Here is a 21,921-nt window from a genome sequence, read left to right on the forward strand (position 1 = left end):
GAAATAAATGGAGATAGTCAAATTTTATATTAGCGTGTAAGACTTTGAATAAAAAGGTGTAAAAGGATTATAAATGCTGTATTTATATCCTTTAATATCATGATAATATAAAATTTAAGTAGGTATATCTCCATTTATTTCACTGTTTTTGTTTAAGGGCACTCTTAGTTTTAATTGCCTTAAAAATAATAAGTATAATAATAATTTAAATCTCCCGCTCTTTCATAGTTCGTTCCTGTAGCCAAGTAGAGGGCGCCAAAAGCGCAATCTCCCAACATTTTACCACGCGATTCACCAGTCTCTAAACTATTAACTTTCTCTATGGCAGGAAATTATTATATTTAAAATTTGACTGACAAGTGATTACGTCAAAATATTGTGAAAAAAAACTGTATAAAACTGAAAAAATGTAATCGAGTTATTTAATTTAATAAAAAACAGTATGTGTTATTACAAAACAAACAAGAACAAGACACCACATACCAAAAAAATATGAAAAAGAACTATTTCTTACTTTCAAGCTTTATGAAACTTTCCGCATTTATGATTATCTTTATCAATATAACTTACGTATAAATAAAAATTTGTAATATTCCACAGGAATACATAAAACAACATAAATAAAACAAACTATTTTATTATTAATAACACTTACCAAATTTTATAGGTACCTTAAAGGTTGATTAATTAACTTTAATCTTAATTTTTTAAACAAGTACCTTTGACATTACTAAAATAAATTATTTACGTATCGTGTGATGTCGATATATTACAGCTACTCCAGTTTTTAGTATGTGTTTAGTATGGTCCTTCTACCATATTCGAGATGCACTTGTCCACGACGAGATGGTATACGAACTTTAATGATAGTAACATTATTGGTATATAAGACTTTTTGCCTGGGCAGCGTGTATTAACCATAAACTGTGCTCTGGGTCTACAGTTAATTTTCACTCGATTTTTCCTCCACTTGACTTCAAAAGACACAAAACACACGTAATAACACGAATCAAAATGCATTATCTTCCAAAACGCAGGGTATTTGACATTTTGACAAAACTGACAGAAGTTGACACAAAATTATAACCTCTAATTTGGAAGACTTTGACAAGCGTCAAAAATCTAAAGGCGAGTTCATACGCATCGGCGTCCGTTTGTCGTTCATCGTTCCGTCAAACGAATAAAATTGAAATACGATCTGTCATTTTTGAAATAAACCAATAAAACTGGTTAAAAACAACAAGAGACGACGCATGACGGATTAATATTTAAACCCATGCATAGTTAACTTAAAAATTATTAGAAACTTTTTTTAGTAAAATAAATAGATTGGTATGGGACGTCATCTGCTTTTCTTCTGTCATCGTCTGTCGAAATCTTACCTGAGAAAAAAAACAGAGTATATTTGTTCGTGTATGTTTGTTTTATACATTTTTCTGCGTGTAGGGTCAAATTAGGGCCGAAATAGGGATAAACTAGGGAACGGAGGTGGATGTCGAAAGCCAATTACCAACCTGGCACGATTAAAAGCACGGTCGATTAGACTGTGCCCAATTTTTCGGAAAATGAGCCTACATCGGGGTCAACGATTCCGCTCTGTTCATTCCTACTAACAGTATATTTATGCTTTAAAATTAATAAATGTATTCTTAATTGAAAAAGGAAATTATCTTTAAGAAAAATGATTTCGAATTTCTCCACTATCTCAGATTATGAATTATTAATTAAATTAAAAAAAAAATAACCAGTTGCTCTTTGCTATCTGTCAAATTTGGCATTTAACGTATTAAGTGGCTAAAAAATGCGTTTATTCAATTAGGGCCAAATTTTGAAAAACTGTATGTAAAAAAGTTATTGTCGAATTTTACATATAATCTATACTTCTTCTTCTTCTTCTTGTTCATTTTTAAGATCTCGCGATCTGTTAATTTTGATGGGTCCTCTGTAACAGTTCTTGGGAGGTGGACTGCCAGCTGTCCTTCCATCTCTTAGGTGGTCTTCCAGGTTCTCTTTTCCCTGTTGGTTTCCCTTCTAATGCAATTCGTGGCAGTCTTCTCTCATCCATTCTTCTCACGTGGGCGTACCAACCTCTTTTTCTTTGTCTGCCCCACCTTACATATGTCTTGCACCTCACATTGTTCCCTGATGTCGGTGTTCTTAATTCAGTCTCTTCTTGTTTTTCCCATTATTGTCCTGAGCGTTTTTCATCTCGGCTACTCGTAGCATGCTCTTCGTTTGTTGGTTTCTCTCTGGTTTCTATTCCGTATGTCATGATTGGTCTGATACAAATCTTGTATATCTTTACCTTGCTATCCCATCTCATGTATTCGTTCGCCCATATTGTTTGCCTTAAGCAGCCCGACATGGCAGTCGCTTTGTTGATCTGGCTTCTTAAAGTCCTTCGCTGAATCATGGTGGCTCGATCCATACCCAGGTATTTGAATTGTGAGACTTGCTCGATGATTTTGTCCTGAACTACCAACACATCTCGGTCCCCAGCAAGGTTATGCTTTTCGTTTTTCTGTAGATATGGTCATATTCATCGCTTGACTGACCTGGTAGAATCTGTGAAGCTGTTTCTGCAGGTCGTCCTCCGTTTCACGAAAATGGCTGCGTCATCGTAGCATATAATACTGATTCTTTTCTGTCCCATTCGGTATCCTATGTTAGTGATGATACTTCCTCTATAATTCTGTCCATTAAGAGATTGAATAGAAATGGGCTAAGGCTGTCACCTTGTCTGATGCCTCCTGGTGTCCAGTTGGTTGTATAATCCTATACAATATATAAAATCCTTAAGTGACTCACATACTGATTAATCACGATCCTGCTCAAACCACTCAACGTAAGAAGCTCAATTTTGGCATACAGATTGATTCTAGGATGTAGTGGTTCGATAAGAAGGGATTTCTCAAAATTCCAGTTCCAAGAGGGTGGAACCACCCCTCGAATATTACAATATTTTTTATTTAAAAAAGGTCAAGTTTCCTAAAAAACGCTTAAACACGTATATTATATTTTGTTACTTTACATATTTCAAAATTTTTTAGAAATGTATGCAGGGTTTTTCAGAAAATCTGGTCATTGATTAATCACGATCCTGCTTAAAGCGCTTGACGTAAAAAGCTGATTTTTGGAAAACAGATTGACTTTAGGGTGTAGAGGTTCGATAAGAAGGGATTTTTGGAAACTTGAATTCTAAGGGTGTGAAACCACCCCTCAAATATTAGAATATGTTTTATTTAAAAACCGGTGAGTTTTCCGGAAAAATTCTTAAACACGTATATTTTATTTTGTTGTTTTACATATCTTAAGATGTTTTAAAAAATTATACAGAGTGTTTCATAAAATATGACCACTGAGTAATTACGATTCTGCTTAAACTGCTTGACGTTTAAAGCTGATTTTTGGCAAACGGATTAACTGTAGGGTGTGATAAGGAGGGGTTTCTCGAATCTCAAATTCCAATAGGGCGAAAACGTCCCTCAAATATCACAATATTTGTTATTTAAAAAACGGTTAGGTTTGGTTTGGTTTGGTTTGGTTTGGACACACTTGGACACGCATAATTTATTTTGTTTTTTTACATATTTTTAAAAACCATTCAGGGTGTTCTAAAAAGTTGGGTAATTGATTAGCTACTATTCTGCTTAAATTGCTTGACGTAAAAAGCTTATTTTTGGCAAACGGATTTTTCGAAAGTAAAATTCCAACGAGATGAAACTACCTCTCAAATATTTCCAAGTTATATAATAATATCGCCATGTAAAATTTTATCCAGTTTGTATGTTAATGGAAATTCTTGCTTTGCTTTTTCATCACCATTACAAATGATTAATTCGACGCGAACGAAGTCGCGGGTACACGCTAGTAATAATATATGTAAGTATACCAGTTTTAAGCTGTCTAAATGAAAAAAAAATGTTATTATTATTCATCCCTTCTGTGGCGCTGCAAAAACAGTCTTTACAATCATAGCCACAAAACAGTGGTTGGCCAACAAATTTCTAGAATGGTTGAGAAATTTTCCAAAGGAGAGACAGGCGAAAAAGTTCATAGTAGAATAATAATAATAATAGCTCCCGTATATAGCTTTTAAAGCCTTGGGAGTAGCAAGGTACAGCTTGCCATGCTAAAGTCGTTCGGTATACAAGGAAGATAACCCAAGCAGCATTTGGACGTCGGGACAACGTTGTGTCATGCGACCAAACGTCGGGGCGCAACGTCGGCACAACCTCGTGCCAACCCTAGTCTGCACTAGTTTGGAGAATAATTTTTGGGTCGAAACGACGTTGGATACCGACATTGGCTAGAAGCCTAATTTAGTACAAACTGCAACGTTGTTTAAAATCCTAATTCACAGAAATACAAAACTAATATGGCGTCTAAGTCGCGTTTTATCCTAAATTGGGATAATTATGGTAAAAATATTATTTTTATGATTTAGTTGGAGACATATGTCAGATGGCAGTGAAGGTAAACAAAACAAAAGTATTTAAGTGTGGAGGATGTTTGAAGATCATAATTATTGAAACACTTTAACCGACTCTGTAACTCGTTACCTAAGGCAAAAAAGTTAAACGCAAGCAACTTTATTGATAAATATATTGTTTCAACTTTGAAAAATACTAATGGGCCTTAAAATTAAAGAAATTTTAAAAAAAATTTCTTGAATTTTTTTTAGTAAAATGAGAATAATTTATTCGCTGTCGAAAAAATTGTTTCCGCGTGTTTTTAGGGTCAAATATTTCAAGTTAATGTATTGAAAATGCAGGAATTGCTATTTTAGAAACGAAACATTTTCTTATTTACAACATGGCGGCTTTCACTTTGTTGTTTTGGAGATTAAGGTGGACTAGTTCGAGTAGTCGCATACTGGACTCATAAAGTCGCAGTTCGGCCTTAACACGTAGTATGCTAGTCGCAAGATTGCCTAATTTAGTCATCCTAGAGTCTAACTTGTGCCGCCCCCTATAATCTAAATAAACGAGGGAGTGGATAAACTATCGGTAATATATGTCGATGTATATTTAAATTTAGTTTTATATGTATCTTTCTTATGTCCCATTTCAATTAAGTTTTTTTTATAAAAACAAAAACAGCACTGAACTGTCTGACTGAACAGAACAATGAAGTGAAAATTTAAGATTTAAGGTTATGGTTCAATACAGTTGCAAAAAGGTAGTGACTCGACGTTCTACCAACGTAAGAATAAGGATATCTAAACAACGTTGGAATTAGTAAAACAGACGACGTTTGCATAACGTTGGAATAGGTCCTGAAACTGACGTCGGAAAACTCTATATTGTCCTACGTTGTCCGAATCACCTAAAGATCACTTAAGTAAAAAAGGTTACAAGACAACGTTTATTCGACGTCGCAGAAGCTTCCTACTTTGCTGTAGTACTAGTCCAACGTCGGCACCACGTTATAAAAACGTTTAAATTTATTTTAATACCCAAGGTAGGGAGCTAACTATTTTTAATAAACTAATCCAACGTTGTGTTTAGTAAACATGTGGTCGCAAGTCGTGAAAATGCTACTTGGGAATGTGGCTAGCACCACGCTTCAACCGCCTATTATTACCTCAGGATTGTGAAACCCAAGTACTCACTTAAGGCTAAGTCGACCTAGGTACCTAAACTATTTTTATTTTAATAAAAATAGTCGGCTGATGAAATGCCGGGTGTGGGATTCGAACCCACAACCTTTCGATTGGTAGACGAGAGCTGTACCTCTACGCCACCGGGCACCTTCATAGTAGTACATCATAGTAGAATATTCGCCAAAATTCAGAGCAGACTGATAAACAAAGACAGAAAGACAGTCAAAGCTGTAGTGGGTCTACTAACAGGGCATTGTAAAGGCATCAAAAGCTAATGGAATTAGATTGTTCAATCTCCATGTTATTATATTTTGTGAACGGGATACTACTAGAGAATGTAACCTTGAGATTAAATGAGGAATAATAATAGCCATCTCAAAAATCTAAATATACCAACCAAAATTGTATTTTAAACCTGTAAAATACTAAGCCACTCATTAAATATTAATTTTAAACGAATATATACATACATAACGCCACTTAATCTTTCTGGTACAAGGTGTAATTTCGACCTTAACCGCATTATTTAACGCCGCAAGTGGATAATTACAAACATGAAGCACGCGGGCCTCCAGACCAGCAGCGATTTACTCTCAAAAGACAAGTAAAAAGTTTTAGAGGAGACGCCATCATAGAAACGAGAGAACCAGCTCAGCTCCCTTTGATCCGCGTGCCGGAGTCCAATTTAGCAACCGTGCGCTCCGGGACGATGAGATGAAAATGGCGAACGATGGTCCGGGGGCTTTGTTCCGGATCCGGGAGCGCCGGATTCTGTTTATTTTTAATCAAAAAGCGAGGCTATTAACGCGAGGCACCCCGCCCCACCGCGACGGCACTGTCACGTATGGAAATTAAATTAATATTTTAGATTAAACTGGCTTGAGGCTAAAAGATCGTTACGCATCGTAATCCACAAAGTAAAAGAAATATTTAGAACGCTTTAAAAATGTTGTTTAGCTCACGGGATTTGTCTGCGTATACAGAGAAAATCCGAATTTTATATAGGAATTTTTTATACTTTAGATACATACTCAATACTCCGGTATACAGGTTCTATTCATAGAACACTTTACAAGTTCTATTTAGCTATAGTCTGTCCAACGAGAAGATCCTTGACAGTGATAGATGTGTCTGTCATTTTAATTTCAAAGTAGTTTATTTTATTTTACAAAGAAATAAGTTGGTACAACTGGAACGCATAGCAGGAAATATTTAAAATTTGATTGACAAGATGACAAGTGATTACTTCAAAATATTGTGAAAAAAACTGTATAAAACTGAAAAAAGGTAATCGAGTTATTTTATTTAATAAAAACGGTATGTGTTAATACAAAACAAACAAGAACAAGACACTACATACCAAAAAAATATAAAAAAGAACTATTATTTACTTTCAAGCTTTATGAAACTACCCGCATTTATGATTATATTTATCAATATAACTTATGTACAAATACAAATTTGTAATATTCCACAGGTATAAATAAAACAACATAGGTAAATACAACAACTATTTTATTAATAATAACACCTACCAAATTTTATACCTTAAAGGTGGATTAATTACCTTTAATCTTAATTTTTTTAAACCAGTACCTTTTGACATTATTTTTCTGCACCAGTACTAAAATCCATTATTTACCTATCGTGTGATGTCGATATTTTACAGCTACTCCAGTTTTTAGTATGTGTTTAGTTTGATCCTTATATACGAAATGCACTTATCTACGACGAAATGGTATACAAACTTTATCGATGGCAACTTCATTGGTGTATAAGACTTTCTGCCTGGGCAGCGTGTATTAACCATAAACTGTGCTCTGGGCCTACAGTTAATTTTCACTCGATTTTTCCTCCACTTGACTTCAAAAGACACAAAACACACGTAATAATACGAATCAAAATGCATCATCTTTCAAAATGCAGGGTATTTAACAAAAGTTGACACAAAATTATAACCAATAATTTGGCAAGACTTTGACAAGCGTCAAAAATGACAAAAATCTAAAGGCGAGTTCATACGCATCGGCGTCCGTTTGTCGTTCATCGTTCCGTCAAACCAATAAAATTGAAATACGATCTGTCATTTTTTAAATAAACCAATAAAACTGGTTAAAAACAACAAGACACGACGCATGACGGATTTATATTTAAACCCATCCATAGATAACTTAAAAATAATTAGAAACTTTTTTTAGTAAAATAAATAGATTGGTATGGGACGTCATCTGCTTTTCTTCTGTCATCGTCTGTCGAAATCTTACCTGAGAAAAAAACAGAGTATATAGGCTTCGTGCATTCTCCGCCGGTGCTGCCACCATCAGAGAATATCGTAAACATCTGGTATATTTAAATACACGGGATTAAATAGCAAGAATACGAAAAATTTATTATAACGAAATTTTTTAAAGGTACATAATTATAATTTTAGAAATGTGTTCCTAATAGTTATTTATTGGGTGCGTTTATGTTACTCTGCAATACAGATGTACGTTTTTTGTTTTTTTTGTAAATAATAAATAGGACTGACATTAAGACGTCATTTAGATAAATCGCATTTTTTAACGATAAAATAGTGAATTATCAACAGCGGCGTGCGGTGACAATTATAGGCGGGGAAGCGAATCGGTAAAAAACCTTATTTCGAGACATTACTTTTACATTTTCTTAAAAAAACTTACATTTGAAAATTCCGAGGCCAATTCCATTGTTCGATTAAAATTCTATCGAAAATTGTTAAACAAACAAAAACACATAAAGTTATAATAGTTAAAATACGATATTTTAACAAAATAATTTGGATAATTTATTGCAGCCGGTTACCCACTCGTACTTACCCACTCGTAAAACCCAACATGAAAATGTCTAGTGAATTTTTTTATCGACTTCTCCACTCTGGTCTCTAAATTGATAGAAACCGTTGGCCTACCTGACTTAATAATGTCACTTTTTTCTTGGAAGTTCCGACTAAAAAATCCCTTTTTTAATAACACACATACAACACAAACACAATCTAAATTATTGTCCACACTAGCAGAAGCAGAAGATTGTCCTTTTTGACCCTCCATTACAAACGAAACAGTAAACACTAAGTTAAATCCGAAAAAAATACAATATTACCTAGTCTCAATAAATTAAAAGTCGCGGAAGGCGGCCGAAAGATCGCTGCCGTGGCTAGCAAGTGTGCGCGATTTTCCGGCTTAAATTTCTCGTTTGCGTTCGAGGTCAATAACACCTACATGAAGGAGGGACAGGCGACCGGCGGCGATTTCCAGGCGCGCATCCAAAGACATTATAAAGATAGACCGAACATCTCATTCATAAATACTCGTTGGAAGTGTATCAAACATTCCAATGTCAAGCAAAGGACAGAAGAGACAGAAGTCTAAAATTTCAGGCCCCCGGCAGCTAGGCGCATTTGGATTGTTCTAATGGCCAGTGGCGTATCGTTTTTTGGAACGAATTTAATTAGTAAAGTAAAAGTAAATTAATTAGTAAAATTTTTACTCCATATTAATATACTACATTAACACTTTTTCCACCGAAAACCACCGAAAAATACTGAGTTTTGTTATAAGGTCTAATATAATAATATAATTAATATCCCACATATACCTTTGTTGAAACGTTAGTAGGTAGTTTTCGAAAATCGCTCCAACGTCGATTTTCAATTTAAACTTTCAGTTACTTCTATATAAACTTTCAGTTACTCTTGAATATTTACAGGTTTTACAATTTGTGGTTGGTGACTTTTCTTTCAATTTTTTTTCAGAATATGGAGGCAATGGTAAAGCACATTTTAGACATTTTTGTAAACATAGGTGGCCGGAACATATTTTCAAACTTTTTTGAAAACAAATTTTCAAATTTAATCTTTATATAACTTTATAAAGATTTGCCATTAAATTTCCATTCCAGAAATATCTAGGGTTGCCACCTGTCCTTTTTTGAAAAGGACAGTCCTTTTTTAGAATAACTTGCCCTTTTGACTTTTTTTGACTTAAAAAGTTATTTTTATTTTTGTATTTTCCGTGAGAAAATTACCTACAGCAAACAGAAATATTCTTTTCGTCCAAATTTAATTAGAGATGTTATAAAACTTGTAAATAAATTTTTCTTGTTTAGAATAGGCAACATTATTTAGAACTTCCCGTTTAAGCTGAAATGATAGTTTAGGTTTTAGTTTTACCTTTTTTGATCTAAAAAGAACTTCAAAATTAGTAATTAGTAACGATTTAGTTAGTTCGCAATCGATAGCTTCCTGTGAAGTACTGTGTAATAGTTGTTTAATCTTGTATTATTAATAACTTCCTATACCTAAAATCAATATTTAATGAGAAAATTCTTTTTTTGAAAATATGAGACAAGATTTGACTCTTTCGGTCTTCTTCTTGTATTATGATGGCTCTGATACGAGGCAATTACCTTTTAGTAAAGGCTGGCCGGACGTTGGAAAACGCGGGGCCATAGTATTTGAGAAGAAGAAGAAGAAGAATTACCTTTTAGTCTCTCAATAGAAGGCATTTATCATTAAAAGTATCAAATCTGTGTGCTACAGTATGGGATTTCTGTCGCATAATAATGAATATTACGTTTATTTACAAACCCATTACTTTTAAAGGTAGCTTCATCAAACAATCAAATTTTAGTTAAATGTCTCAATCTTCATGAACTGTATTGCGGTTTGAATCACCCTGTATGTTGACAAAAATATTTTGAAAATGTGCGTTACAATGGCAAACACACCGTACAAATAACTCTAGGAAGAGGTATTTGTACGGTGGTAAAAAATTGTCTAAACAAGGCCGAAGGGGCAGATATAATAAAGCAGTAAAATGAAAAAAAGGTCGGGTAAACACCTTTGTTTATTTGTTGATCAAAATTCCTTTAGAATATCGTATATAATGACCAAAATATGACGCAATTTTAAGAAAAAAAATGTCACTTTCTGGCTTATAATAAAGTTTCAAATGCAACGTTTATATTCAAATTTGTTATGATCTACAACAGTTAGGTAGTAATTGAGACGAATTATAATTCAGTTACCAGCTACTACGTTCTTGTTTTAATAGATCAAAATTCAACAAATATAATTAGAAATTATTTTAATTGTAAGGGGCTCCCTTGTAGGACGCCTATGTACAATTACGGCGGAAATTTGTACCTACCTGTTAAAAGACAAATTCGGGTAATTTGAGCTTATTTTCCCACACACTTGACACTGTGGTACCATCTTGATAATTAGCAGATTTCAAAAGTATGTTAAACAAAAACAAAAACTACTGAAAACACTGAAAAGTTCACTTCGGACTTGATTCCGACTTCAAACACACCGTAAGCTAAACGTACTACGCTATAACGGACCAACGGCCGTCGCGAGGGGTGGTGGGACGGACGGCTCATTTTCATTCTGGAAGACTAGCAGCGACGTTGCCAATAGTTCTAGACGTTTCAGCACATTAAACAGTAAACATGTCCTTTAATAGTAACGCATATATCCTCTGGTTAATAACATATTATTACGCATGCTTCTTTAAAAATAAATTATTAATTTAATTAAGAAATTGAGATTTATTGATATCCGGTGAAGGTTTTAAAGTCACTTTTTCTACAAATCAAACTAAGTAGATAGGCGCAAATTTGAGATGTGGCAATGTGGCCTTCTCTATCTAAGTTGGTTTTTACAGTACGTAGTGAACCTCCGATTGTTTGATCGGGTTAAAATGCACAATGTAATATCTGTTCTTCCTAAATCTATGCGCGCATCCATGCAGTAAAAAACTAATTAAATTTACTACGTTTATGTAAGGTTTCAAATAAATAATTTTAACAAATTAAATTAATCTTTTGTTATAAAATAACAGTATTATTAACGTTTAACTATATATTTTTTTATGTTTAAAAAGTTTAGGGAAGCGGTGCTTCCCCCGCTAATAATATACAATATACTATTCTGACGCTATACAATAGCAATCCAATAGCTCATATATTATTATTTCTCGATAACTTTATAAAGACAAATTTGTCCCCTTCTGAGCAAAACCCGCCCGGCCCTTTTAAGCATTTTTAAGTCTGCACGAGAAGGCGGCGGTTATAAATCGAGTCTGGCGTTCGCCTCTAACGCGGTCTTGATTCCCTCTATTTCCCAGTTCCAGATACGTACGTGCCCGCGCTTCAAATGGGCTCGGTTTTAGGGAAATTTAGACTCGCGGGGCGCCAGAAGCAAATTTAAAAAGACGTGCTCGGTCTAGAATTCGACTGGAAGGTCTACGACGCGACACGCGACTGTTGGGAGATTTGTTTCGCTCGTATATCACACCGAAATCATGCTAGAACAAATTTGCTTGTTTTAAAATGCAAGAATATAGAGTATCACTGAAAAAAAAATAATTCGTGAATTTAATAACAATATTGATGGTTATTTCTTGCCACAGATTATTCTAGTAAATTTACCATCCGTTCTTTAGTTTTCCAACTCGTTGTAAGGCTAATTTGTGGCATGTATGTACATCTCGAGATAAATCTATACTAATATATTATAAAATCCTTAAGTGTAAGTGTAAGTACATACTGATTAATCACGATCCTGCTCAAACCACTCAACGTAAGAAGCTCAATTTTGGCATACAGGTTGATTCTAGGGTGTAGAGGTTCGATAAGAAGGGATTTTTCGAAATTCCACTTACACTCGTCTATACCTATACATTCCGATCTACCTACGCCCTGCCCCTCGATCTGCGTAGATCCTGAATTGAGTAGCAGTGTACAGGGTGCATCTCATTCGACGGGCGAGAAGCTTTTAGTTATGATTTTACCATTTGCGGCCAAAAAATAGCAATATAAGAAAATGTGTAGTATATTCTTCAGTCTTTATAAGTAAACCAACTACACACTAGAGTTCGAATTTATTTTACACTAAACTAGCGTGTACCCGCGACTTCGTTTGTGTCGAATTAATAAGTTCTAATGGTGATGATAAAGCAAAACAAGAATTTCCATTAACATACAGACTGGATAAAATTTTCTCACTTGTGCCAAAAATAAGCTTTAAACGTCGAGCAGTTTAAGCAGAATCGTGGTTAATCAATTACTCAACTTTTTGGAACACCCTGTATGATTTTTGAAAAAATTTCAAAATATGTAAAAAAACAAAATAAATTATGCGTGTCCAGGCGTTTTCCCGAAAGATTAACCGTTTTTTAAAAAGCAAATATTGTAATATTTGAGGGTAGTTTCACCCCCTTAGAATTCGAGTTTCCAAAAATCCCTTCTTATCGAAACTCTACACCCTAAAGTCAATCCGTTTTCCAAAAATCAGCTTTTTACGTCAAGGGCTTTAAGCAGGATCGTGATTAATCAATGACCAGATTTTTCAAAACACCCTGTATACATTTCTAAAAAATCTTAAAATATTATTTTGAAAATTTTTCAGAAAAAATAAATACCTAAATATTGAAACTTAATAAGTAAGTACTGAAACATACAGCGCCATAATATCTCGACCTCCGCCCGTTATGCTCGTAACAGTTTGAAAAACAATGTACTATCTAAAATAACTGATGCGTTATTCTCCAAACTGTTTTGAACCTCCATCGACAATCGACCGATGCAGCAGCGTTCCTTTCCCACTCCGATTATCTCGACCAACGCCCTGTTATGCTCGTAACAGGTTGAAAAACAACGTATCTAAAATGACTGCTTCTCCAACCCGTTGCGAGCCTCCTCGACAATCGACCGATGCAGCAGCGTTCCTTTCCCACTCCTGTTATCTCAACCGCCAGGCGTTATGCCCGCAACTGTTTCAAAAACCTGCTTTTTATATCCTATTATTTTTAAGCTGTTGCAAACCCAATACGACCATTGACGGTATCGACCGAAGCAGCTACGTTCGCCGTAGCGCATTCCCCACTCCGTTGTCCGTTGTCTCGTCGCCTGTATCGATGGTTGACGAAATAACATGTTTTCCATCCATACTAGTTGTTTTTTTGGAATTGCTTCGAGCAGCATAGAATTTCGTGACGGTCCAGAGCGCTGACTTCGTCTTTCGTTTCACGAGCGGCCGATCTCTACGTGTCGTTATTTTATATCTGTTATTTTTTAGAAGTAGTAACGGTTGCGTTATGTTATTTATAAAATAACAGATAGTTAAATAACAACCCATCACTAGTAATGAAGTCTTCCCGTATATGCGCCTCTCCTACAAGGTGTCCATTTTTTCTGTCGGCTAGTGTATTTTCTTTAAAAATAGGCAACATTTAGAAAATTTTACACAATTTGCTTATGTCAGCCTATATAAAAGCTTCTTATACATTATTCTAGGCTTAATTAGGCACGTAGGTACCAGAAATATCAATACTAACTGTGAAATCAGAGAAATATCCCTCAGAGACGTTGAAAGTTAAACTAGAGAGGTTTGTGGTCACATTTCAGGGACAGTTTCACCCGATTAACATATCAGCTGGGAATAAACAATTTACCCATGCTTGTAACTGATGGTTAGGATTTATAATTAACCATCCATTAGTCGTGGTGTTGCCTCTGATATACCGCTGTTATTTAAACTATGATAATTTCAAGAAAATTATATCTACGGAGTGCTAAACAATGATTTAAATAATTGGCAGTACTGTGTTACAGGATATTGGTAGTAATGATATACTAAAACAAATTATCTAACATAATTTTTAAACAAATTATATCAATTCATTAATGTCTATTTTTTCAAAATTTGGCTTTGTTATTTTTTGTGAATTTTTTACATTGTTTCAGCTTTCATCGCTACTAAGTAATAAAGTTATTAGTGTGTAGCAACATGTGTCTGTATGAAAGTACACTAACCAGCGCGAAAAACGAGCACCTTAAAATTTTGATGTATTTTAAAATTTTATATATCCTGTTCAAGTTGAACGATTTTGATTATCTTTAAAGTAATTTGTAGCTAATTTATTTGACTTTTTAGTACCCCCTTCTAAATTAAAAACGAAATTTCCCATTTATCGAATATAAGTAGGAACACTATATGTTGTTATTTTAGTGAAAGTTTAGAACATTCTGGGGAATATGTTAAAAAGAGCAAAAAATATGAAAATCTTTTTATCATCTAGGTGCATCTTGTTTCGATAATTTTATTTTTTAATTTATAAAAGCTTTACTTTTTTGGAGATATTTTTAATCCCTTCCCCGACACAAACGGTACATTGTGAGACAGGAAATTGTAGAAAGAAATAAGGCCCTGTAACATAGGATGCAACATTTTAATGAACAGTGCTTTCCATAAAATCAATAAAATGAAAAATATACGAAATAACATACATGTACTGATTTCTTTCGAAAATCGACAACTATGAAACTATGATCTCTTCCCGGTCACAAACGGTACATTGTGGGACAGGAAATTGTAGAGAGAAACAAGCCCTATAACATAGGATACAATATTTTAATGAACAGTGCTTTCCATAAAATCAATAAAATGAAAAATATACGAAATAACATACATGTACTGATTTCTTTCGAAAATCGACAACTATGAAACTATAATCCCTTCCCGGACACAAACGGTACATTGTGAGACAGGAAATTGTAGAGAGAAACAAATCCTATAATATAGGATACAACATTTTAATGAACAGTGCTTTCCATAAAATCAATGAAATGAAAAAATATACGAAATAATATACATGTACTGATTTCTTTCGAAAATCGACAACTATGAAACTATGATTCCTTCCCGGACACAAACGGTACATTGTGAGACAGAAAATTGTAGAGAGAAACAAACCCTATAAGATAAGATACAACATTTTAATGAACAGTGCTTTCCATAAAATCAATAAAATGAAAAATATACGAAATAATATACATGTACTGATTTCTTTTACGTATTTTTTATATTAAAACGATAATTTTGCTTTTGGTCCCAGTCAACAGACCTATGAAATAGTGTTTATGATTTATATAATGTCACTGTTATTGAAAAATCATATTATTATTTTCTGTTGGCTGTTGGGCAGTTACGTGCAGAGATGGTTTTAAATTTTGAAATTGTATCCGGCTATAGTTGCTCTAAATGAAAATGATGAGATGCCTATTTATAAATAGACATATTTATTTAAATTCGAAACATTCATTTTTAAGACACTCTGTATACATAAACAAAATCATTGATTTTTAAAATATTATTCACAAACTAGGGAGAGGGAAATCAGGCGACGAACAGTGGTGATAGTTGTTAGATAATAGCTTCTAGACTACCATTCGAGACGCATTGATATTATTTTGGTTCTTGAGTTTTGTGACAAAGAATGTTATTAAAGGTAAAGTAAAAGTTTTCTCATTATTTAACTAATGTTAATTTAATCATATTATTTTGTTTTCTTGTTGTAATTCTGTTTTAAAGCTTTTCCTTATTCATTTGATCTGACAAAGACAATATATAACATGTGTATGCATTTAATTTAATCTATTTATGCTGTAAATAATTTCAGTTTAAAAGTAATCTAAATAAAATCGTTTACTGTTCCTTCGTGCCGATGTTTGTGGTTTGTGAGAATAAGAGCCTTGTTGAGTGTACTAACAATTTTCGACCTTGCATGGGCGAATATCTTAGCTCGCAAAAGGGGCAAAACAAAACAATAAATAAAATAATTCATAGAATAACTTACAATTTATTAAATTATAAGATATTGGCACCAAACCTTCAACTTTAGCGTCGATTCCGCAACAAGGGACTTCGTACCTACGGATGGGGACCCGTTAAACTAACAAAAAACTCTTCAGTTTTGAACGATATAAATGTGGCATATTTTGAATGTATTAAACTATTAGGTATGAGGACAGTTTCTTTATTATTTCTCTTTTATTAAAGTTCAGGACAGCATAGTTAGATTCTCTGGAATAGTGATCATGGTTTTCTCTACGGTGCTCTTTGGCTTGTGAATTCCAAGCAGAGTACGGCACTCCTTTCATTTCATTTAATAAAATAAGTAGGGCTATTTACAAATTTAGCGTTTTATTTACGTAACCTATTCTCCTCAAATTTCCCAAAATATTGCTTTGTCGAGGCGCATCCGAGGTAATCACTATAAAAAAATATTTAACATAACGTAGGTTCCTTTCTTTCATTTAAATTGTTTGTTATACAGTTGGCTAAAATATTACCTCTTCAACTTTGTTGACGAATTTGGGTTGTTACACTACAATGACAAAGATCAAAATTATGTCGCTATCAGATTTAGGTGTGCACGAAGTACAGTGCAGTCGCTTCCTCGAGACAAGTTCATATGCTATAGACGTCCAGGAATCTTCCAATCAGACCTTCGAATCGATACGATCGATTTATTGTAAGTTTATCACTAAAAACCTAGTAATTATCAATTAGATACATCCATTAGAATGAAAAAACACTACTGGGACATTTTAAACATATTTTGTCCACCTAAAAAAACGGTCGTAAACTTATCCAATTTTATTAAACTTAAAAAGTAACTTTATATCCTAATAACCCCACTAATTTCGGACCATGCTGTCACATAAATATTCCATTTTGCGTCCAAGTTTGGAGTTAGTGATGTAAATTTAATAGCTAAGCCAAGTATTTTAAGGTAGGTAAATGCGAGAAGAATTTTTATGAATTTTTCAGGAAGAAGTTTTACTTATTTTAAGTTACTCCGACAATATTTGCATCGTTTCTGACAAACTTCCTATGCCCTGAAATCTCGAGGAGTTGAAGCTGCACGTGCGAAGATAGAGTTGAGAAAATTTAGTTGAGAATTTGTATTAAATCAGGCATTTTGTGAAAAATGAGTATATTACTAAAAACAGAAATAAATTGACTGAAACGCATATTAATTTATTAACTTACTAGCGTGTACCAGCGACTTCGTTCGCGTCGAATTAATCAATTGTAATGGTGATGATAAAGCAAAGCAAGAATTTCCATTAACATACAAACTGGATAAAATTTTCTCACATTTATGTCAGCATGAGAAGGGGGGTAGTTTCATCTCGTTGAAATTTGACTTTCGAAAAATCCGTTTGCCAAAAATAAGCTTTTTACGTCAAGCAGTTTAAGCAGAATCGTGGTTAAGAAATTATCCAACTTTTTAGAACACCCTGTATGATTTTTTAAAAAATTTCAAAATATGTAAAAAAAAACAAATAAATTATGCTCGTCCAGGAGTTTTCCCGAAAGACTAACCGTTTTTTAAATAACAAATATTGTAATATTTGAGGGGCGTTTTCACCCTCTTGGAATTTGAGATTCGAGAAACCCCTCCTTATCGAACCTCTACACCCCACAGTCAATCCGTTTACCAAAAATCAGCTTTAAACGTCAAGCAGTTTAAGCAGAATCGTGATTACTCAATTGTCATATTTTATGAAACAACCCTTATAAATTTATAAGAAATCTTAAAATATGTAAAACAACAAAATAAAATATACGTGTTTAAGAGTTTTTTCCGAAAAACTCACCGGTTTTTAAATACAGAATATTTTAATATTTAAGGGATAGTTTCACCCTCTTAGAAATCGAGTTTCGAAAAATCCTTTCTTATCGAACCTCTACACCCTAAAGTCAATCTGTTTTCCAAAAATCAGCTTTTTACGTCAAGCGCTTTAAGCTGATCGTGATTAATCAATGACCAGATTTTTCGAAACACCCTGTATACATTTTTAAAAAATCTTAAAATATGTAAAAAAAAACAAAATAAAATATACGTGTTTAAGCGTTTTTTTCGGAAACTTGACCGTTTTTTAAATAAAAAATATTGTAATATTTAAGGGGTGGTTTCACCCCCTTGGAACTGGAATTTCGAAAAATCCCTTCTTATCGAACCTCTACACCCTAGAATCAACCTGTATGCCAAAATTGAGCTTCTTACGTTGAGAGGATTTTATATATTAGTATAGATTGAAATAAAAAACAATAGTTTAGTATTATATTTAAAAAAAATACTACCTTTTAGAGTACACAGTCTTGCTTACTGTAGTAAGGTCTAAGAAGTTTGAAACTTTTTAAAAGACAAAGAGGCTTTCGGCAAGCGTATAAAATACTTTCTAGCATAAAACTATGTCCTCACTTTAGAAAGGTGTTTGGTACAAATGTATATTTGTCTCCCATTTATAGTGTCTCCGGTAGCAAGAAAAAAAAAGCTAACATATAGGAACAAATAAAAAGAAAGGAAAGGGTATATGAAGAGAGGTCCCAAGGTAACGACAAGTATAAATTCAACAAATAGCACACATAAAAAACTTTCTTTTGGCAAACTTGCTGCCAGTAAATATTTTAGGGCGTTTTTTTTCGACGAAAATCGTGTCTGTCTTTTACTTTTTTTCAATTTGAAACTCAAGGGAAGTAAATTATTATTGTAAATAATAAAAAGAGGCTTCAATGTTTTGTAGTTAAACGATGGAATAGAATATGAAATATATTTTTCTATTCAGTATTATACAGGGTGGGTCTTAAATAAGTGTAAATATTTTCAGGGCTGGTAGATCTCGATAAAAGAATCATATTTTCTCTTTACCGTTTTTCAAATAAGACCAAAATAAAAGAGGTATTTTACTTTAAAGATTTCAAAAAAAAATGTTTAAATTTTGAGAACTACTGGATCTTTTTTGGGTTCTGAGTTGGGAAAGAAATTCAAAAAATTCCTGTGTTTCTGGAGTCGAAATATACTACCCCTAAAAATATTTGCACTTATTTAAGACTCACCCTGTATTTTCACCTATAAAATTTCTTTCAGGACGAAAAAAATCAAGAGACAAAAATTGTGTAGAAACGAAATAAATTTTTAACTAGTAATTTTGTTTAAAACTCAATTCTACATTTAATTTAACAACTTTTCCTCATAACTTTTAACAAGACGCTTTAATATTATTAAACTTGCGAAGAATTTTCTCTTGAACAGAACTGTTATTAGAAAAGGTCATAAAGCTGGTTAGCTCTAAACGAACGAAAGAACTAACTCTACCTTATGACCCTAGTTCGTTCCAGAAAAGAGACTTCTAACACTTTACGGTTTTTCTTTTACGGGTTGAGATGGTGGCGAGCGAAATGAGTTTACAAGCAGAATATTATTTTATTAACGGCGTTAAAAATGTAGTGAAAACAACAACTTTTTTTATTTATTTGTTTTTTATTCAGCAAAAAAAAAAGTTCTCCTACTCTGGATGCGAGCTTACCAAGGGATAGAAGCAAACAATCTAGCTAAAAAAAATCGGTAAAAAAACTTTTAAGGTAAACGATTTTATCTTATGTGCACTGAAAACTAGAAAATAATAATAACAATTAGGTATTTTGAACTTCTAGTTCAGAAATATTTTAGTACTAGGCAGAATAGCTTTTAGGCATATTAGAATAAAATAAAAACGTGGGGCCCATTAACTATTGCTGTAATACTTTCTTCTATACTAAGTGTGGATTGCATCGACTTACTATAATCGTAACTGGAGATTTTGACAATCAATAACCAGCCGTGGCGGCTTCATCAGCGAACGCCGAGCTCATATACCAAAGTATAAAGATATGCTTTGCCATAGGTAGGATTTCAGAGGGGCCCCACGTTTTTATTTTAGTCTAATATGCCTAAAAGTATTCTGCCTAGTACTAAAATATTTTCTGAACTAGAAGTTCAAAACAACTAATTGTTATTATTATTTTCTAGTTTTCAGTGCACATAAGATAAAACCGTTTAACTTAAAAGTTTTTTACCGATTTTTTATTTTCTAGTTTTTAGTATTTAACGGAAATGCCTACCGAATATTCCTCATTCTATTTAATTCATTTAGTGCATCATTGTTACATGGTTTTTTACCTGATAATTTATTACAATCTAATTCCTCAACACATAGCCCTTCCAGAGACTTGACTCGACTTAGAGCCACGTATGCTTGCCCTTCCTCAAACAATTTTGAGCCCAAATACACTACTGCATGGTCGACTGTGCTGCCCTGCATTTTATAGACGGTGGATGCCCATGACAAAATTAAGGGTAACATCCTTCTTTCAGCCGTACCATAATTGAATTTTGCTGGAAACTGTATGGCTTTCGGGTGTATAACGTGCATGCCGTCTCTGCCAAAGTCAATCCAAACTGATGGTACATCTGTTTCGTACATTTGGGTTCGACGGAACTGAGGCCAAACAATTTCTGTAATGTGGCCTATAGCACCATTTACCAATCCTTTTGTAACGTCAATGTTGGACCGCAACATTAATTTTGCTCCTACAAATATTTCAAGTACTGATGGTAAGCCTCCAGTCTTATTTATATCTGTTGGTATTATATTTGCTAAATTTAAAGTATCTGTATTTCGTGTGGCGTCAATTAATTGGTCCTGTGCTTTAATGGTATAAATTCGAGATCCCTTATTCCGGAACAGATTTAAAACAGCAGCGTTGTGATTGTTTACTTGCTGATTAGTAGTGTATACCCTTAACGCTTTGTCTGTTGCAAACTCATCACTTGGGTTTTGAATAACTCTTTGCATCAAAATACTAAAATGGTTAGCGGTTAGCTCACCTATTCTCAAAGCATTTAATATTTCAATAAAAGTATGGTCCCCTTGCTGACGCATATTCTCCGTCAGCTCACAGAGCGTGAACAAACGCCATAGATGTGTGGCTGGTTGGAGATGATCGGGCTGTTTGAAAACAGGAGCTCCGGAGCGTTTGATTGGAGGCAGTTGTAACAGATCTCCAAAAAGTAAAACGTTTATGCTTCCAAAGAACTCGTCTTCATGATTTTTAAGTTGTCTTAATCGTGCGTCAATCATACACAGCATTTGATAAGATACCATTGAAATTTTGTCAATAATGAGAAACTCTGTCTGCCTCCACTGCTGTCTCATTATTCGCAAATAGTTTCCGGATAAGGGTGACATACCAGTTATTCGTCCATCCTTCTGTACTGGCAACTTTAAGATACTATGTATAGTAGCTCCATTTATCAACCGTGCTGCAACTCCCGTAAGTGCGCATACTTTTACTGCATCCTTCGCACAGCACCTGTTAATTTGGTTTGGTTGTGAAAACGTCTTTCCGACACCAGCACCACCTGTAAAGAATATTTTTTTTATTTATTGTTTCCATGTTGTTGCCACGAGTAATGGACATTTTAACGGTCGACCCCCCCAGAGGTCCAGTAGAGGGGCAAGGCTATAATATACAACAAGAGGCGCCCAATCTTGAGGGGAAAACGCTTGCGACATTACATTTTTAGCCACCCTAATGCCATACAGTCCTCAGCACGTTTTAACCTATTACCTTAACTTGGGTGGTAAAGCTACCGCTAACTACGTAGGTACATCTAATC

The 21,921-nt window shown here is 33.9% G+C and overlaps 1 protein-coding gene across 1 annotated transcript; it reads right to left on the reverse strand.

Annotated features, from left to right (window-relative positions):
• Positions 1-1,875: 1,875 nt before the first annotated feature.
• On the reverse strand, positions 1,876-21,457 carry LOC115884376 (ATP-dependent DNA helicase PIF1-like). Its single transcript, XM_030902936.1, has 3 exons — positions 20,786-21,457; positions 2,306-2,521; positions 1,876-2,031 (listed from the first exon to the last, which is right to left on the reverse strand). Exons 1-3 carry the CDS (start codon positions 21,455-21,457, stop codon positions 1,876-1,878), a joined length of 1,044 nt encoding a protein of 347 aa, XP_030758796.1.
• Between the last annotated feature and the right edge of the window lie 464 nt (positions 21,458-21,921).

Source organism: Sitophilus oryzae, unplaced genomic scaffold (assembly GCF_002938485.1).
Source record: "Sitophilus oryzae breed Bouriz unplaced genomic scaffold, Soryzae_2.0 scaffold_227_pilon_pilon, whole genome shotgun sequence".
Lineage (NCBI taxonomy): Eukaryota > Metazoa > Arthropoda > Insecta > Coleoptera > Curculionidae > Sitophilus > Sitophilus oryzae.

Bases quoted from the DNA above. Each gene is read 5' to 3' on its own strand.
- LOC115884376 (XM_030902936.1), bottom strand. From the start codon at position 21,457: ATGAGACAGCAGTGGAGGCAGACAGAGTTTCTCATTATTGACAAAATT. The intron at 2,522-20,785 runs GTAAATGGTGCT...CCATATCTACAG, and splicing joins TTGACGTTACAAAAGGATTG to AAAAACGAAAAGCATAACCT. The intron at 2,032-2,305 runs GTAAAGATATAC...GAATTGCATTAG, and splicing joins ACATGAGATGGGATAGCAAG to AAGGGAAACCAACAGGGAAA.